This window comes from Lepidochelys kempii, chromosome 7 (genome assembly GCF_965140265.1).
Source record: "Lepidochelys kempii isolate rLepKem1 chromosome 7, rLepKem1.hap2, whole genome shotgun sequence".
In the NCBI taxonomy this organism is placed as follows: domain Eukaryota; kingdom Metazoa; phylum Chordata; order Testudines; family Cheloniidae; genus Lepidochelys; species Lepidochelys kempii.
The window spans coordinates 1,281,992-1,299,902 of record NC_133262.1 but is presented as its reverse complement, the minus strand read 5'-3'; the positions used below and the strand labels follow the sequence as shown (position 1 = coordinate 1,299,902).

Genomic DNA, 17,911 nt, shown 5'->3' with positions numbered 1-17,911 from the left:
GGATGCCCTGGTGTAAGGATAAAAAGAAGAGGAGGACTTGTGGCACCTTAGAGACGAACCAATTTATTAGAGCATGAGCTTTCGTGAGCCGCAGGATGCATCCGATGAAGTGAGCTGTAGCTCACGAAAGCTCATGCTCAAATAAATTGGTTAGTCATCTACATGACAGTAACACAATGTCAGAGTGGCTGGCAGGAAGGCGACCCCGTCCAATGGCCCCCACGATCACCAGACACAGAAACAGATCTTAAGGTGGTTAAAGAAAACTTCATTTGATGGCATCTGTCTGGCAAGAAACCACTTCTCAATAGTTGTGGTTGTGAAACCCTCATTTTTTGTATTGTTTTGTCATTATGGCCCCCACTTCCCCATTGTTTGTCTGTCTGGTCTCTGTCTGGCTCTTTGACTGTTTCTGTCTGTTACATAATTAATTTTGCTGGGTGTAAATGAAGGTGGTGGGGTAGGATTGGGTAGAGAATTTTGTTACACTATGTTAGAGAAGAATGAGGGGGGATTTGATAGCTGCTTTCAACTACCTGAAAGGGGGTTCCAAAGAGGATGGCTCTAGACTGTTCTCAATGGTAGAAGAGGACAGGACGAGGAGTAATGGTCTCAAGTTGCAGTGGGGGAGGTTTAGGTTGGATATTAGGGAAAACTTTTTCACTCGGAGGGAGGTGAAACACTGGAATGCGTTACCTAGGGAGGTGGTGGAATCTCCTTCCTTAGAAGTTTTTAAGGTCAGGCTTGACAAAGCCCTGGCTGGGATGATTTAGTTGGGGATTAGTCCTGCTCTGGGCAGGGGGTTGGACTAGATGACCTCTTGAGGTCCCTTCCAACCCTGATATTCTATGATTCTATAGGGTTGGTTAGTAATGTTTCAGTCTAATGCTTGGTTACGGCACAGCTAAGCAGGACTCAAGTTTCACTATATAAACTGGGATCCAAGAGGAAGTTCTGTGGGAACCAACTCCAGGACACAGCCCCACGATCAGAGCTTCCAGACCTCAACAAATAAAAGGACGTTTTTCTCCACACAGCGCACAGTCCACCTGTAGAACTCCTTGCCTGAGGAGGTTGTGACGGCTAGGGCTATAACAGGGTTTAAAAGAGAACTGGATAAATTCATGGAGGTTAAGTTCATTAATGGCTATTAGCCAGGATGGGTAAGGACTGGTGTCCCTAGCCTCTGTTTGTCAGAGGGTGGAGATGGATGGCAGGAGAGAGATCACTGATCATTACCTGTTAGGTTCACTCCCTCTGGGGCACCTGGCACTGGCCACTGTCGGCAGCCAGGACACTGGGCTAGATGGACCTTTGGTCTGACCCAGTCAGGCCGTTCTTATATATGTTCTTAACACTCTGCCAATGACACCGGGCAGAAATTGGAGTGTCTCAGATGACCTGATCCTGACTGGCCATCCAGACAAGTTACTGGGTGTGGTGAGCACAGTCTGTGTTAATAAATAGAGGCGACGTAGGATATTACAGTGTAAGGCTCTTCCACTGGTAAAAGGTCCTGCACACCTGCAGGAGTAGTGTACACCCGGAGCCCTACGCATTGGGTAAGGGTGTGGGGACTTACACCGACCAGGCCAGTGACACCGGGAGCCCTACGCATTGGGTAAGGGCATAGGTGCTTTTTGCCTGGAGCCCTATGGCCTGGGAAAAGGTGGGGGTGCCATAATGTGTGTAGGTAACACCGGGGCAGGAGAAGCCTGGCTTGGGGGGGGCCAGAAGGGTCCCCGGGAAGGCAGAGCCCCTCACCTCCTTCACTCTGCTCTCCACACCCCGGACTGCCTTCTTGGTGCTCTTCAGCGCACGCCCTGCCACAGACACCTGGACCTTCGCCCCCGCCAGCACCTCCTGCGTGGCCGTGATCACCCCCCTGACGCCCACCGCTTGCTCCCTGGGGGGGCACAGGACAGCATCACCCTCAGGACACCTCCCCACCCCTGCCCCCACAGTGCCCCCTGCCGGGAGTCCACCACAGCCAGCACCCTGCCCTGCCCCCACAGCACCCCCTGCTGGGAGCCCCCCACAGCACCCCCTGCTGGGAGCCCCCCACAGCCAGAGCCCTGCCCTGCCCCCACAGCGCCCCCTGCAGGGAGAGGCTGGGACCAGAGTAGCCAGAAACTCCACCCACACCCTCAGCTGGTGTCCCTGCCCTGCTTCTGTCCCTGGTAACTCACCTGGCTTGCCCTGCCCGTGTGAGCAGCTCCTGGGAGGTGGCCAGGCTGTGGGCCGTGCTGTTCAGGACAGCGTCCACCCCATCCAGCTGCCGGATGCTGTCCTGGATCTCCTGCAGCAGGTGCCGGATCCTGCTGGGGCTGCTGGGCAGGGAGATGTTCAGCACCTTCTGGGCCACCAGCTCGATGCTCTCCGGGTCGGCTCCCTCCTCTGCAGACAGGGACGGCCCTCAGCATGGGCAGCGGGTCCTTGGCATGCCAGTGGGGACAGGCCGGGGCATGGCTGGGCACCCACAGATACCTGCAGCAGCCGCTGACTTGGGCCCTGGTTCACCCCATGCCTGCCCATGGCTTGGCCCAGCATAGCAGTGCCCTGGGACGCCCACCATGCCAGGCTGCACAGGGCACCGGTACTCCTGGGAACCCCAGGCCCACTCCAGCTCAGCTCCGGCTCCATACCTGCCAGGAAGTCCTTGATCTTCTGGATGAATTCTCGCAACCTGGCTGTGGACTCCTCCATATGGCCTCTGGCTGTCTGGGACCCATCCAGTGTGTCCTGGGCTCGTCTTCTGGCGCCCCGGGCCAGCTCCTGGATCTCCTGCACCTGGAGGGGACTCACAGCTGATTGCTCCAGGCTGGCTGCCCAGCTGGGAGCACAGGCATGTGACTGGCACATTTGTACGTGCACAAGGCTGTGGGGTGGAGGGCACCCAGCCATAAGGGTGCCCAGCCCACAGGTGTGCGAGGCCAGGGAAGGCTGTGCACTAGCAGACCCTGTGAGACACACACTCACCAGGACCCCTGCAGCTCGAATCACAGGCCTGATGCCTGAGGAGACCATCCCCACCCCTGGTGATGGGACCCACCCCTGTCGTACCTTAAGGGTGATGGTACCCAGCTGCCCAGCCGTGCTTTCCAACTGGCGAGAGACATCCTGGGCGGTGCGCAGGGCCTGTGTGGAGATGGGGAGCGCCCCCCTGCAACCTGGGCCCCCACAGCGCCGCTGCCCAGAGTCATCCTGGCAGGAGGCCCCTCCACAGGGGGCTTGTTCACAGCCCTGATCTCCCAGCGCCCCACAGATCTGCAGGCAGAGAGCACATGGCAGGGGGTCACCGGAGAGCCAGCCAGCCCTGCAGGGCCCCAGGGGAGGGGGGCAGAAACCTGGGCTTGCCATTGCACTCACTGATGGCCCCACACCTGGGAGGGAGGCTGCAACAAAGGGGGAATGATTTGTATGACTCCTGAGTGTGCCTCAGTTTCTCCCGATGCTCCACATGGCTACCGGGGGCAGGGAGGAGGACTCAGTTTGCTCTCAGGGCAGAGGGAGGCCTGTTCTTGTGACACAGCAGGGAGGTGGGAGTGTTGACCTGGGAGTGTTGCAGGGGAGTTTTACTGGGACTGTCTGCATTGGGGAGGGGAGACGTCCCTTGAGAGAGGATACCAGAGCCAGTAACCTGAGCTGGGAGGGGGATGGGGCCAGGTGACCCCTTCTGCCTGGGTAGCTGGACAAAGGCTGGAGGAGGAGCCGGGGGGAGGCTGGGGGAGTCGGCTGGAGGGGGTTCAGTTTTGGTGAGTTGGCTGGGGAAGAGGAGGGAGCCCTATGGCTGGGGTCTAATCTCTCTATCCCCCAGAAGGGCCTGACGAAGGAGTCCTGTTTGTGCCCACAAGCTCTGGTCTGGACTGTGTTCCTGTCGTCTCTAATAAACCTTCTGTCCTACTGGCCAGCCGAGAGTCATGGTGAATCACAGGAAGTGGGGAGACAGGCCCTGACTCCCCCACACTCCGTGAGGGTTCTACACTAGGAAACCAAGTCACTGTTACCACATCGCTCAGGGGGCTGAAAAATTGCCCTCCTGGAGCAACGCAGCGACCCGAGCTGAGCCCGGTGGAGGTAGCGCTAGGTGGACAGGACAGTTCCCCCAGCGATCCTGCCACCCCTCTCGGGGACGGGGATTGGGACAACATGGCAATATTTTGTCATGTTTTTATGAGGCCTGTCTATGCCTCTGTTTCCCCGCAGTGCTGCATGGCTCCCAGTGGGTGGGGAAGGGCTGGTTGCTCTCAGGTCAGGCAAAGCGACGTGGGCGTCTGGGCCTTGCTCCCCATGTCAGTGGGGGGTCTGAGAAGACACCGGCGACTGGCACCGAGCACACAACGCCCCAGAGGGACCTGGTGTGACGAAGTGGGCCTGTTCTTAATGTTTCCTCCGAATATTGTGGGGGTGCCTCAGTTTCCCCTATGCAGTTCTTAAGTATCTAGGGGGTGGGGTAAGGGTGTATGATCATTGCAGAGCCCTAGAGGGCAGGTGTGTGCAGGGGTCTGGACACAGAGAATGGCCGACACCCTGTTTCCTGGCCACTGATGGCCTGGGCCCTTCCCCCCCTGCAAGGTGAAAGCTGAAGGGTTGGAGAACAAAGGAATCAGGTGACCACCTGGCCCAGGAAAGGAACAAAGCCCAGAGGAGGAGGGGCTGGAGGGAGTTTCAGTTTTGGGGCTGGCTGGGACATGGAGTGAAGGGCAGACGTGGTTGTCTGGCTCACTGGCCCCAAAATGGACCCAGCTGAGGGGTCCCGTTCTCTGCACCTGCAAGCTCTGTTTTAGACCATGTTCCTGTCGTCTAACAAACCTTCTGTTTTACTGGCTGGCTGAGAGTCCCGTCTGACTGTGAAGTTGGGGTGCCGGACCCTCTGGCTTCCTCAGGAGCCCCGCCTGAGCGGACTGGCTGGGGGAAGCGCACGGAGGGGCAGAGGATGCTGAATGCTCCGAGGTCAGGCCCAGGAAGGTGGAAGCTGTGTGAGCTGTGTGTCCTGAAGACAGGCTGCTCACAGAAAGGCGACTGCCCCAGAGTCCTGACTGGCTTCATGGGGAGCAGTTCCAGAGCATCGCCCAGGGACTCCGTGACAACTGGTGGCAGCGGTGGGATGTACTGCACCCCGTGGATGGCGCTTCCTGCAGTAAGTGACTGGGGAGCAGTAACACGAAGGGGGATCGCCGAGGACCAGGCCTGCTGAAGGCTCAGAGAGGAGCGGTTTCGGGGGGCGGTTAACCCCTGGGAGTGTGTGACCAGCGAGAAGGACTGTGCAGTAATGGGGTCCCCCTGGGGACTGCAGTGAGCAGTCTCAGGGGCGGAGGAGCCTGCAGCTTGGCCCGGGGAGAGAGAAGGACTTTTGCAGTAACAGGGTCCCCCGGGGGATTGCAGCGAGCAGTCCAAGGGGCGGAGGAGTCTGCAGCTCGACCCTGGCAAAGAGGTGGTGACCTCGAGAAGGGCTGGCACACTAGGGGTTCTCCCTGGAAACCGTGGGGAGCTGAGAACACACGGGCCTCTGAGTCCACAACAACTTGGGAAGAGCGGAGTGACGGCCTGTCCCCGTCTCCTTAAGAAGGACATTGTAACCCTGTGCAGAAAGAGAGGGTTGAGCATTGGAAAGTTCACCAAAGCAGAGTTAACCGTGCAGCTGGAGGAGGATGACCGCTCTAAGGAACAGATTCCTGACCCCAAATGGGGCTATAGCAGGATCTGGGAGCAGCTGGAGTGGGAGCCAGGCATCGCCAAGACTCCTGTCCCCGACCAGACGGGGGTCTTCACGATCGGGTTCCCCATCCGGGGATCGAGACGGATGGGATTGGAGCTGAGTCCGAGAGAGCAAGAGGACTGTGGGAGACAGCGAGAGCCCGAGAAAGAGCTGCAGAAGCATGAACTGGCGGTGGGGGAGCGGAGAGGCCTAGGGGACCTCCCCGGGGTGAGTGGGGATAGATCCCGGGGGGCCAGTTCTGCAGGGAACCTCGAGACTAAATTGCTGCCCCTAGTTAAGGGGGGCGGGGTGGATGCCCACCTCACTGCCTTTGAGCAGGCTGGCGATTTGAACCAAGGGGACCCTGCGGAAAAGCCCCGGTGTCTAGCTCCCTTGCTGGGTCCCAAGGCCACAGACTCCATCAGCCAGATGGGTGGGGAGGTGGACAGGCTCCCACTCCTGACCCCAACCTATATGTCTGTGTGGAGTTTCCTGGGGCCAGGCCCCTCGGACCCCCAGTGGGAGCGGAAGGTGATGGTCAATGGGGAGACATTCCTGGGGTGGCGAGATCCTGGGACAGAGAGAACTGGTGTCAGACCCTGGGTGGTGCAGCCTCAGATGCTGAGGGGCGCTGTGAGCTGGGTGAGGGTCCCAGGGACGAAGCCCCTCGCCTTCCCTATGGCCCAGATCCCTGTGCAGACCCAGGAGGAGTGGGGCTGGCTGGTCGTTGGGGTGCCCCAGGACACCAGCTGCGAGACCCTGTTGTGGGGTGACTGTGTCTCTTTGGGACAGAATCCAGGCCCTGTTCCTGTAACTGCCAAGGGCTTGAATTTGAATCCAGGGAACCAATCGGCGGAGAGGGAAATGGTCAGTGAAAATGCAGATGACCTGGCTGGCAGCAGGGAGGAGCCCTTAGGCTCAGGCTACCTGCCTGCCTGTAACCAGACCCCTGGGGCTGGGTGGGACAGAGAGATGCTCCCTGCCCCCTTGCACACAAGAGTGGGGACTCTCGCTGGCTCTGATGCATTGAGGAAAGCAGTGGCCTGCCCCCACTGGGACAGCAAGGGCAGTGCTGAGCTGAGACCCCAGCTGAGTGGGGGGAGACACAGGCAGGGCAGGGGATCTGTGGGGAGTGGCAAGGTGCTTGGTAAGGAAAGTTTGGATGAGCCTAGGCAGCCTTGTGATCTGATGGCTGTGTCCAGTCAGCAGGGTGCAAAGGCGAGGAGAGTGGAAGATGAGAGTCCCGGGACCTTACCTGTTAGCTGGGTGGAGAATTGGGACAGTGAAGGAAATGGGTCTCTGTCTGTCAGGGGTATTGACTTGCCTATGGAGGGAGCTACCCTGGTCTCCAAGCAGTTGTCTGTGACCAGCCTTGTGTGCTGGGACAAAGGGAATGAGCTCCCAAGCTGTGAGTCTGGTAAAGGAGAAAGTGGGTCCGGCTCTTCTTGGTCTGTGGAGCAGACAGAAGGGGCCTTTCAGCCTGTGATGGTTGAGGGTCGTGCAGTTGTCTCAGAGCTGGTTCTGGACTCAGCTAAAGCCCAGGAAGGGAAGGGTCCTAAGTTTCTGTCTGCTCGGGAGAATGGCCCTGTAACTAGGTCGCATCCAGTTAGGGTCTATGTAAAATCCCAGAGACCAGACAATTCTGGTGCTTGTATTTTGCCTGTTGCTAGTGTGTTGTTGGAAAGGGTGGAGCAACTCTGTCTAATCAGGGTGAGATCCTAGCCAGGGCACAAGGAGAGCATGAAGGTGATGGGATTGTGTTACCTACTGAGGGTGTGGAAACCTGTAGCAAGGAGGAAAAGATTCCTGAACTTGTGTGTGGCAAAGGGAAGGAGAATGCTTCTGACCTTTTATCTAGGAAGTCTGTAAGTTTGCCTGAAAGGGGATTGTGTAGGAATCCGCCTGATGGGCCAGAGGTGATTCTGGATGTGAGGGAGACCCAGAAAGAGTCTGTTGTTGCTCAGGAAAGTGTTCCTCTAGAGCAAGCCCTAGGTAAAGAGGGTAAGAGCAGAATTTCTGGGAGGGGTGAATTGTTGCATAGAAAAGCCCTTGGGAAAGGAATCCTCATGGAGTCTTTGCAAGCAGTTTACTGCAACTGAAGGGTGTGAAAGTGATTTAATCAAGAAAGTTTCAGTTCCTAACAGCCAGAAATTTTCTGTTGTGAATGGATCCACTGACTTTCCTGTTGAAAGATCCAGTGTGGATAGCTTTGAGAAGGTCTCAGATGGAGTGAAAGCTGTTAAGAAAGGTATACCGTCCTATAACCAAGTGGCTGTGTTTGGCCAGCTTGTTGGGGAGCCAAGGTTGTGGAGAAAGGGATGTCTCCATGCTAGTTCTGTAAGTGAACAGTATGTGGCCCAGGTCAAGATGGGGGCCCTTAACCAAGAGAGCCCGAATTGCAGCCCTCCAGACTGGAGCACTCGGAGAAAACCCAATCCCAGTTTGACCCCCTGGGGTTTTGGGGTGGCCAAAGGGCATGGGCTGCAGAAACCTTCCCACATGCAGCCTGCTAGTGCTATCGACCACCCCCGACCTAAGGGAGGGCGTGAAACTGGAAGGACCTGGTGTAACTCCTACCAAGGAATGGGAGAGATGCTGGGGCATCCATGGGAACATTGGTGGCTTCGAACTTCCCCAGGTCACCGGGTAAAGTGACCCCGCTCAGTTCGATCTCGAAGCGGGGAGAGATGTGACGAAGTGGGCCTGTTCTTAATGTTTCCTCCGAATATTGTGGGGGTGCCTCAGTTTCCCCTATGCAGTTCTTAAGTATCTAGGGGGTGGGGTAAGGGTGTATGATCATTGCAGAGCCCTAGAGGGCAGGTGTGTGCAGGGGTCTGGACACAGAGAATGGCCGACACCCTGTTTCCTGGCCACTGATGGCCTGGGCCCTTCCCCCCCTGCAAGGTGAAAGCTGAAGGGTTGGAGAACAAAGGAATCAGGTGACCACCTGGCCCAGGAAAGGAACAAAGCCCAGAGGAGGAGGGGCTGGAGGGAGTTTCAGTTTTGGGGCTGGCTGGGACATGGAGTGAAGGGCAGACGTGGTTGTCTGGCTCACTGGCCCCAAAATGGACCCAGCTGAGGGGTCCCGTTCTCTGCACCTGCAAGCTCTGTTTTAGACCATGTTCCTGTCGTCTAACAAACCTTCTGTTTTACTGGCTGGCTGAGAGTCCCGTCTGACTGTGAAGTTGGGGTGCCGGACCCTCTGGCTTCCTCAGGAGCCCCGCCTGAGCGGACTGGCTGGGGGAAGCGCACGGAGGGGCAGAGGATGCTGAATGCTCCGAGGTCAGGCCCAGGAAGGTGGAAGCTGTGTGAGCTGTGTGTCCTGAAGACAGGCTGCTCACAGAAAGGCGACTGCCCCAGAGTCCTGACTGGCTTCATGGGGAGCAGTTCCAGAGCATCGCCCAGGGACTCCGTGACACCTGGATTCCCTGCCGCCCCTGGGGGGCTGAACAATCCCCAGCTGAGATCAAAGCACTGGGTGGGGGGGACCTGGGGCTCTCCCCTGGGCTCTGCCGAAGGAGGGCGGACAGCCAGAGCGTGCACCAGGGGCTCCCTACAGCTGGCGGGGTGCTGGCTGAGCAGGGTGGCCGATGCTGCAACCTTCACGTCTCTGTGCCGCGCCAGGGGACAGCGCGGGGTGAGCGTCTCTGCAGCCGCTGGGCGCGGGGCATCGGGCCCTGCACAGTGGGCAGGGCTCTGCCTGGCTCTGCCTCAGGGGGACTAGCTGGGCAGAGCTCACGGGGCGGAGCAGGGCTGGAGCCCAGAGGCCCAGTGTAAGGGGGCGGGGAGGCCACGTGGCTGACCCTGGTGGAAGGGTGGGGCCCCCTGGGGGGCTGGCCCACGGAAGGGTTCCTCCCAGGGACTGTTTAAAAGCTGGGACCTTGCACCGACCCTATGGATTCATGACAGAGGAACACCCAAGTCCTGTCCCCGCACTCCCCTGCCTTGCCCCAGCTCTCTCCCTGGAGGGGCTCCTTGGGGTAACCCTGCCCTGGCGCTCGCCCCTGCAACGCAGCAGCACAGAACGCTGCCCTGGGGCGGGCCGGCCAAGGAGGGGGGCACGAGCTAGGAGGGGGCTCGGGATCCGCCCGAAGGGGCAGTTGGAAAGAGCTGTAGGGGAAGGAGGAGGATGCAGAGGATGGAGTGGGTGGAGCTGAGGAAGGAGGTAGGGGATCAGATAATGGACGAACTGGGAAGTGAGACGGAGGAAAGCAGGAAAAGAGGAAAGGTCTGAGGCCAGGAGAAGCGGAAAAGTCAGACCTAGCTCTGGGAGCAGACACTCTTGGGGCTTGTCTATACTGCAACGTTGTCGACAAAACTTTTGTCTTTCACAGGTACTCAAAAAAGCCCCCTCGTGAAATTCCCGACGCAAGTGGCCGTGTGAATGCCTTTGTCAGCAGGAGCGGCAGGCCCGGGCGGCGCTTACCTCAGTCGGCTCCCCAGAAGTGGTGACATCTCCCTCTGGCTCCTAGGCGGAGGCGCGGCCAGGCGACTCTGCATGCTACCTCGCCTGCAGGCGCCGCCCCCACAGCTCCCATTGGCCGCAGTTCCCGGGCAATGGGCACTGCGGAGCCAGCGCTCAGGGGCAGCGTGCAGACCCCCCAGCTCTCCCTGTGCCTAGGGGCAGCCCACCCCCCAGCCAGAGCCCTGCCCGCTCCTGGGCTCCCGCCCTGCCCAATCTGGGCTCCCCCAGCCCTCCCCCGGCTCACCCTCTCGTTGAGCCTGGAGACGCTGAGCACAGCTGCCCGCTTCTGGGCCTCCTGCAGCGACCTCCTCTGCGCTGCCAGGCTCCGGCGGAAGGTGTCACCTGTGTCACGCAGCAGCCCCTCCGCAGCCTGCCGTGTGCGCTGGGCCTGGCCCACCAGGCTGGCTGGCCCCTGCACCGAGGCCCTGGCCCGCTGTGCCGCCTGCCTCGAGCGCTCGGAGGAGGCCCGGATGCTCCGGTAGGACTCTGCCAGGGCACAGGAGCAGGGCATCAGGCCAGGCCACGGAGAGCTCTGCCCCTGCATGGCCAGGGAGACGCGGCTGCACTGCCTGGGGGCTGGGCAGGGCAGGGAGGAGCTGCTGTCATAGAATCATAGAATATCAGGGTTGGAAGGGACCTCAGGAGGTCACCTAGTCCAACCCCCTGCTCAAAGCAGGACCAATTCCCAGTTAAATCATCCCAGCCAGGGCTTTGTCAAGCCTGACCTTAAAAACCTCTAAGGAAGGAGATTCTACCACCTCCCTAGGCAACGCATTCCAGTGTTTCACCACCCCCATAGTGAAAAAGTTTTTCCTAATATCCAACCTAAATCTCCCCCACTGCAATTTGAGACCGTTACTCCTCGTTCTGTCATCTGCTACCATTGAGAACAGTCTAGATCCATCCTCTTTGGATCCCCCTTTCAGGTAGTTGAAAGCAGCTATCAAATCCCCCCTCATTCTTCTTTTCTGCAGACTAAACAATCCCAGTTCCCTCAGCCTCTCCTCATAACTCATGTGTTCCAGACCCCTAATCATTTTTGTTGCCCTTCGCTGGACTCTCTCCAATTTATCCACATCCTTCTTGTAGTGTGGGGCCCAAAACTGGACACAGTACTCCAGATGAGGCCTCACCAGTGTCAAATAGTGGGGAACGATCAGGGAACGATCATGTCCCTCGATCTGCTGGCAATGCCCCTACTTATACATCCCAAAATATCATTGGCCTTCTTGGCAACAAGGGCACACTGCTGACTCATATCCAGCTTCTCGTCCACTGTCACCCCCAGGTCCTTTTCTGCAGAACTGCTCCCTAGCCATTCGGTCCCTAGTCTGTAGCGGTGCATTGGATTCTTCCGTCCTAAGTGCAGAACCCTGCACTTGTCCTTGTTGAACCTCATCCAATTTCTTTTGGCCCAATCCTCCAATTTGTCTAGGTCCCTCTGTATCCTATCCCTGCCCTCCAGCGTATCTACCACTCCTCCTAGTTTAGTATCATCCGCAAATTTGCTGAGAGTGCAATCCACACCATCCTCCAGATCATTTATGAAGATATTGAACAAAACCGGCCCCAGGACCGACCCTTGGGGCACTCCACTTGACACCGGCTGCCAACTAGACATGGAGCCATTGATCACTACCTGTTGAGCCCGACAATCTAGCCAGCTTTCTACCCACCTTATAGTACTGTGGGGACTCTGTCCCTCTTACCCCCAAAGCTGGCCCCCTCCCATCTTGCCAGCTGCTCCTGCTGGCGGGAGAGGGTGAAGTTCAGCTCCCGCAGCTCCCTGCTCAGGCTGGCCAGGCGGCCCCTCTGCTCCACGTCCACTCCAGCTGGCTCATCCAGGCGCCCCTCTGCGGTCTGCAGCTGCTTCCACACCTCGTCCATGTCCTTCCTGGGGGCACAGCTCAGAGTGGGCACAGAGCGGGACCTGCCCCCCAACCCTGTCCCAGGGCCCAGGTCCAGCGGCCAGACCCTTCTCCCCAGCACACCGGCGGGCACATGGGCGCAGGAGACGGACGTCCAGAGGGCTGGCCAGAGCCAGCGCCCGGCGTCCTGGGAGGGAAAGCAGGGCCCATGAGTAGCTGCTGGCTGTTCAAGGCACAGCTGCAGGAGGAGTCTGCGCCAGCCCCTCATGCCAGCCTTGCCAGTGGGGCTCAGCCCTGCACCCACACGGGGTCTCCATCTCCTTGGCCTCTGCTGGGCCTGCTCGCAAGGGGCCAGCCATGCGAGCTGGGGCAGCAACATGGGCATCTGCTTCCAGCCCAGCAGGCGGGAGGGCAGGACCAGGCTGGTCCCGCCGGGTGCTCAGGGTAAAGGGTCCCGTCACCGAGCCCCTCCCTCCCGGTGCCACCCCCTTGCCTGGTGCCGTCCAGCCGGCGGCCCAGCTGGCGCAGGAGGGGGGCGCCCTGGCTGCTCCCGTCCCCGACCAGCCGCTCCGTGCTCCTCAGCTTGCTCTCCAGGTCCTGCAGGCGGCTGTTGCTGAACTCGGGCCCGGGGCCTCCCTCCTGCAGCGCCCGCACCTGCCCCTGCAGCTGGCGCAGCCGGTCGTGCAGCCGGTCCAGGGCCAGGTCCCACCGAGCGAAGCAGGGCGGGCAGCGCTCGCAGCGGGGGAAGTTGTCCTGGAAGCCGCGCTGGCAGCGGTCGCAGCGCTGCCCCGTGAAGCCGGTGAGGCAAGCACAGTGCCCGCTGAGACGCTCGCACTGCGGGCTCTCCACCCCGGCCGGGTGACACTCACAGGCTGCCGGGGGAAAGGGGGCATGTCACAGCCTGGCCGCAACCCCTGCCGGAGTCTGCACACAGCCTGGCACGCCAGCTGCCGGGGGGGGGGTGTTAACCCTTTGACTGCTGACCCCTGCCCGAGCCACTCCCATGGCAGGGGGCAGGTCTCCAGCCGTGCCCCCTGTGACGAAGTGGGGCTGTTCTTAATGGTTCCTCTGAATAGTGTGGGGGTGCCTCAGTTTCCCCTAGGCAGTTCTTAAGTATCTAGGTGGTGGGGTAAGGGTGTATGATCGTTGCAGAGCCCTAGAGGGCAGGTGTGTGCAGGGGTCTGAACACAGAGAATGGCCGACACCCTGTTTCCTGGCACCTGATGGCCTGGGCCCTTCCCGTCTGCAAGGTGAGAGCTAAAGGGTTGGAGAACAAAGGAATCCGGTGCCCTCCTGGCCCAGGAAAGGGACAAAGCCCAGAGGAGGAGGGGCTGGAGGGAGTGTCAGTTTGGGGCTGGCTGGAGACCTGGAGTGAAGGGCAGACGGGGTTGTCTGGCTCACTGCCCCCCAAAATGGACCCAGCTGAGGGGTCCTGTTCTCTACACCTACAAGCTCTGTGTTAGACCATGTTCCTGTCGTCTAATAAACCTTCTGTTTTACTGGCTGGCCGAGAGTCACGTCTGACTGCGGAGTTGGGGGGCAGGACCCTCTGGCTTCCCCAGGATCCCGCCTGAGCGGACTCGCTGGGGGAAGCGCACGGAGGGGCAGAGGATGCTGAATGCTCCGAGGTCAGACCCAGGAAGGTGGAAGCCGGGGGAGCTGTGTGTCCTGCAGACAGGCTGCTCCCAGAGAGGAGACTGCCCCAGAGTCCTGCCTGGCTTCGTGGGGAGCAGTTCCAGAGCGTCGCCCGGGGACTCCGTGACACTCCCCCACCCCAGCTCTGACAATGCAGCGAGGCCTTGGCTGCACCAGCTCTGCAGTCTCCGCAAATGCCCAAAGCCCCACGCCCTTCTCTGCGGGGCACGGGGCTCAGTGAGGGCAGAGCAAAGCAGCCTGTCCAGTGTGGGGACCCCTCTCGCTCGACCCCATTCACCTGTGGCTTGCCTCCCATCCCTCTGGGTTTACTCCCATCCCCTTCCAACTCACCCCCGACTCTCCCCCCCCGGCTCACCACCATCCCCCTCTGACTTGCCCCCCCACTCCTCTGGGCTCACCCCATCACCCTCTGGCTCAACCCCACTGGGCTCACCTCTCAGCCCCCTCTGGCTTGCCCCCTGTGGGGTTAGGAGTGTGATATCATATCTCATTGACAGGTGACACAGGGCCAGAAAGAGTTAATGACCTCCCAGACTGACCTGACCCAGGGCCCAACTTTAGAGACTGCTTAGGAAGAGATGGAAAGGAGGAGAGCTGTGAACTGCAGCCCGCACTGCTAGAGAGAGAAGGGGAGATGCTGGCTCAGGGCTTGTGATGTCAGCAAACGAGTCTTGTCTATTGCCACGGCTTTGATTCAAAGATCAAAACAGGAGTGTGAAGATCTAGGAAGACACTGGAGGGCAACAGTGTTGTTGTCTCTCTGTCTCCGGGAAGGTTGGGGTAACCTGTATCTGAACCGTTTAATGATAAATTACCCTGAGCTAATTGCCAGGATGTTTGGGAGAAGGAAGGTTGAGCCTATTGTCTTCTCAGGCCAAGAGGCTGCTGGAAATGTATAAAAGCCCTGGGACACGATCCTCCTTCATCTCAGATCGGCTTTGGGTTTCAAGAAGGGGAAACCCTGAGCCATAAGGATTGAGATCCCCAGTCACTGACTGGAGTCACCCTGAACATGGACATTGGACTGTAACCTCTGGGCTGTTTCTAAAAGGACGTTTGGCCACTACAGATTCACCATCTCTGCTCGGTATCGTGACCTCAAGAACTGAACTCAGGTCGGTCTGTAGACTGATCTCTCTACCAACTCTCTCTCCCTTTTCTTTTTGAATAAACTGTAGTTTAATTAACGAGAATTGGCTATCAGTGCGTATTTGGGGTAAGATCTAAGTTATCATCGGACCTGGGTCTGGGGCCTGATCCTTTGGGATTGGGGGAACCTGCTCTCTTATATGATGAGAGAAGATCTTCAGTAATCATCATCGTATCTGACGTGTGTCCGGAGGGAGGCCTGGGGCGGGCACTTTAGGGGCACTGCGTTGTGTGGACGTCTGAGTACCCAGGGAGGTGATACGGAGGCTGGTTTGGTAACTCTGAGGAGTGGCATATCCACCGGCGTTCGGGGTTTGTCTGCCCCGCTCTGTCTGCAGTTCACCCCGACTGAGTGACCTCAGCTGGCTCCCACGGGCAGCATTGTGAGCCCCCCGCATGGCTCACCCCTCATCCCCCACGGCTTGCCTCCCACCCCCCACCCCTGGGCTCACCTTCATCTCCCATCTGGGCTTGCCCCCTGCCACCCCTTGGTCTAGCACCCATCCCCATCTGGCTCTCCCACCACCCCCTGTGCCCCCTCCTGGCTTGCCCCCCCCACTCCCCTCCAGCTCACCCCCCATCTCTTCCAGGTTCCACTCCAGACTTTCCCCCTGCCCTGCCCCACCCCCCCACGGCTCGACCCCAGGACTTGCACTCCAGGTCTCTGCCCACATCTCCCCCCACACACACTCACCCATGCACTCCTGCTCTGGCTCGCCCCAGTGGTTCTCCTGGCAGTCGGCGCAGGTGCGTCCCCCGAAGCCTGGCCGGCATGGGCACTGCCCTGTGAACTGGTGGGCAAAGAAGACACTTAGGTGGAGCAGAGGGAGCCTGGGCACCCCCAAACACAGGCCTCCCTGGGCCCTGCGCAGCCCGATGGCCCCACAGGGCAGCCTGCCCATGCAGTGCCCAGCAGGGCACGGCCCAGGCCGAGCGCCAGGCCCTGCTGCATGCCAGGTGGCACCCAGCCCCTGCTCCCTGGCACGGGCACTCACCATGTTGCAGCCTTGCTGCAGGGAGTGGGCCGGGTGGCAGCCGCAGGGCTCGCAGCCCTGCTCCCCACCGAAGCTCCGGAAGCCGGGGGCGCACTGGTCGCAGTTCTTGCCCACCACGTGCTCGCGGCAGGGGCAGCTGCCCGTGAGCCGGTCGCAGTAGCAGGTGCCGGAGGTGCAGTGGGCAGGCAGCGTGCCCAGCTGGTTACAGGTGCAGCCTGGGAACAGCAGCAGCAGGATTGGAGGGGCAGGGTTCAGCCCCCTCCCTCTGCCCACAGATACCCACAGCCCCAGGGCACTGCCATCTCCCACACTCAGGGACAGGGCCGTGCTGGGCCCTCTCCCCCCGTGTCTACACAGTGCCAGGGCCTGGGACCCCAGCCCCACTCCCTGTGATGAGATGCCAGGCCCTGTCCTGCCCCACTGTGCCAGGCCCACCCTGCCCCTCCCCACGGCCCCGCCCCACTGTGCCAGGCCCAGCCTGCCCCTCCCCACGGCCCCGCCCCACTGTGCCAGGCCCAGCCTGCCCCTCCCCATGGCCCCGCCCCACTGTGCCAGGCCCCACCTCGCCCGACGACCCGCCCCACTGTGCCAGGCCCACCCTGCCCCTCCCCATGGCCCCACCCCACTGTGCCAGGCCCACCCCGCCCCTCCCCACGGCCCTACCCCACCGTGCCAGGCCCACCCCGCCCCTCCCACGGCCCTGCCCCACTGTGCCAGGCCCCGCCCCGCCCGACGACCCGCCCCACTGTGCCAGGCCCCGCCCCGCCCCCCACGGCCCCGCCCCACTGTGCAGGCCCCGCCCCTCCCATGGCCCCGCCCCACTGTGCCAGGCCCAGCCCCTCCCCACGGCCCCGCCCCACTGTGCCAGGCCCCGCCCCGCCCCTCCCGACGACCCGCCCCACTGTGCCAGGCCGAGCCCCGCCCCCCCATGGCCCCGCCCCACTGTGCCAGGCCCAGCCCAGCCCCTCCGCACAGCCCCTCGCCATGGCCCCGCCCCACTGTGGCAGGCCCAGCCGTGCCCCACGGCCCCACCCCACTGTGCCAGGCCCATCCTGCCCCTCCCCACGGCCCCACCCCACTGTGCCAGGCCCAGCCCAGCCCCTCCCCACAGCCCCGCCCCACTGTGCAGGCCCCGCCCCACTGTGCAGGCCCCGCCCCTCCCATGGTCCCGCCCCACTGTGCAGGCCCCGCCCCTCCCACGGCCCCGCCCCACTGTGCAGGCCCCGCCCCGCTCACGTCGGCAGCTGCGCTGCGGTGCGTTGCCGTGGTAGCCGGGCTGGCAGGCGGCGCAGCGGGGCCCGTCCGTGTGGTGCTGGCAGCGCAGGCAGTGCCCGGTGCGGGGGTCGCAGGCCTCGGGGTCGCTGGGGTCGATGTTGCCGTTGCACTGGCAGGGCCGGCAGCCCCCGCCCTCCTGCCCTGGGGCCCCGAAGTAGCCGGGGGAGCAGCGGTCACAGCGCGGGCCTGGAGGCGAGACCAGGAGACGCTCGCGGCCGGCTGGGCGATGCCCCGGAGGGACACCCCGGCCCGGGCAGCCTCAGGGGCCCCGTCCTGCTCTCAGGACCCAGAAACGCCACCAACGCCCCCCACCTGCCTCTGAGCCCCGTGCCAGGAGTGTGCTGCTCGGCTGGAGCCCCCCGGCCTGGCGCCGTGGGGCCCGGGGACCGACCCCACGCACGCATCCCTGGGACGGCTGCCCAGGCCCCAGGGCCGGCACGGAGCCCTGCCCCGGCGTGCTCCCCGCACTGCCCCCCACAGGGCTCTCGGGAACCAGCCGGCCCCAGATCACCTCCCCGGCCCCCTGCAGCCCCCAGCATCGCCATCGGGAGGGGCTGGGGGTGAGCGGGGCCAGGGGTGTCTCTATTTGGTTTTTTAAAGGAAAAGGGTAAACCCCACCCTCCCTGTCGGCCAGCAGGAGCCCCCCGCCCCGCCCCGCCCTGCCCTCCCTGTCGGCCAGCAGGAGCCCCCCGCCCCGCCCCGCCCTCCCTGTCGGCCAGCAGGAGCCCCCCGCCCCGCCCCGCCCTGCCCTCCCTGTCGGCCAGCAGGAGCCCCCCGCCCCGCCCCCGCCCTCCCTGTCGGCCAG

At 61.4% G+C, this 17,911-nt stretch overlaps 1 protein-coding gene across 3 annotated transcripts in view; it reads right to left on the bottom strand.

Annotated features, from left to right (window-relative positions):
• LOC140914013 (laminin subunit beta-2-like) overlaps window positions 1-17,911 on the bottom strand; it is a 48,122-nt gene that overhangs the window by 2,554 nt on the left and 27,657 nt on the right. For 2 of the 3 annotated variants that reach the window (XM_073350836.1, XM_073350839.1), the window contains 10 exons: window positions 17,068-17,292; window positions 15,832-16,046; window positions 15,531-15,627; window positions 12,525-12,903; window positions 11,873-12,057; window positions 10,408-10,649; window positions 3,064-3,267; window positions 2,646-2,790; window positions 2,190-2,397; window positions 1,765-1,906 (listed from right to left, as the gene is read on the bottom strand). In XM_073350836.1, the coding sequence (XP_073206937.1) occupies window positions 1,765-1,906; window positions 2,190-2,397; window positions 2,646-2,790; window positions 3,064-3,267; window positions 10,408-10,649; window positions 11,873-12,057; window positions 12,525-12,903; window positions 15,531-15,627; window positions 15,832-16,046; window positions 17,068-17,292 (2,042 nt within the window). The remainder of the gene's footprint in view (window positions 1-1,764; window positions 1,907-2,189; window positions 2,398-2,645; window positions 2,791-3,063; window positions 3,268-10,407; window positions 10,650-11,872; window positions 12,058-12,524; window positions 12,904-15,530; window positions 15,628-15,831; window positions 16,047-17,067; window positions 17,293-17,911) is intronic. The other variant, XM_073350837.1, reaches the window with a different exon arrangement.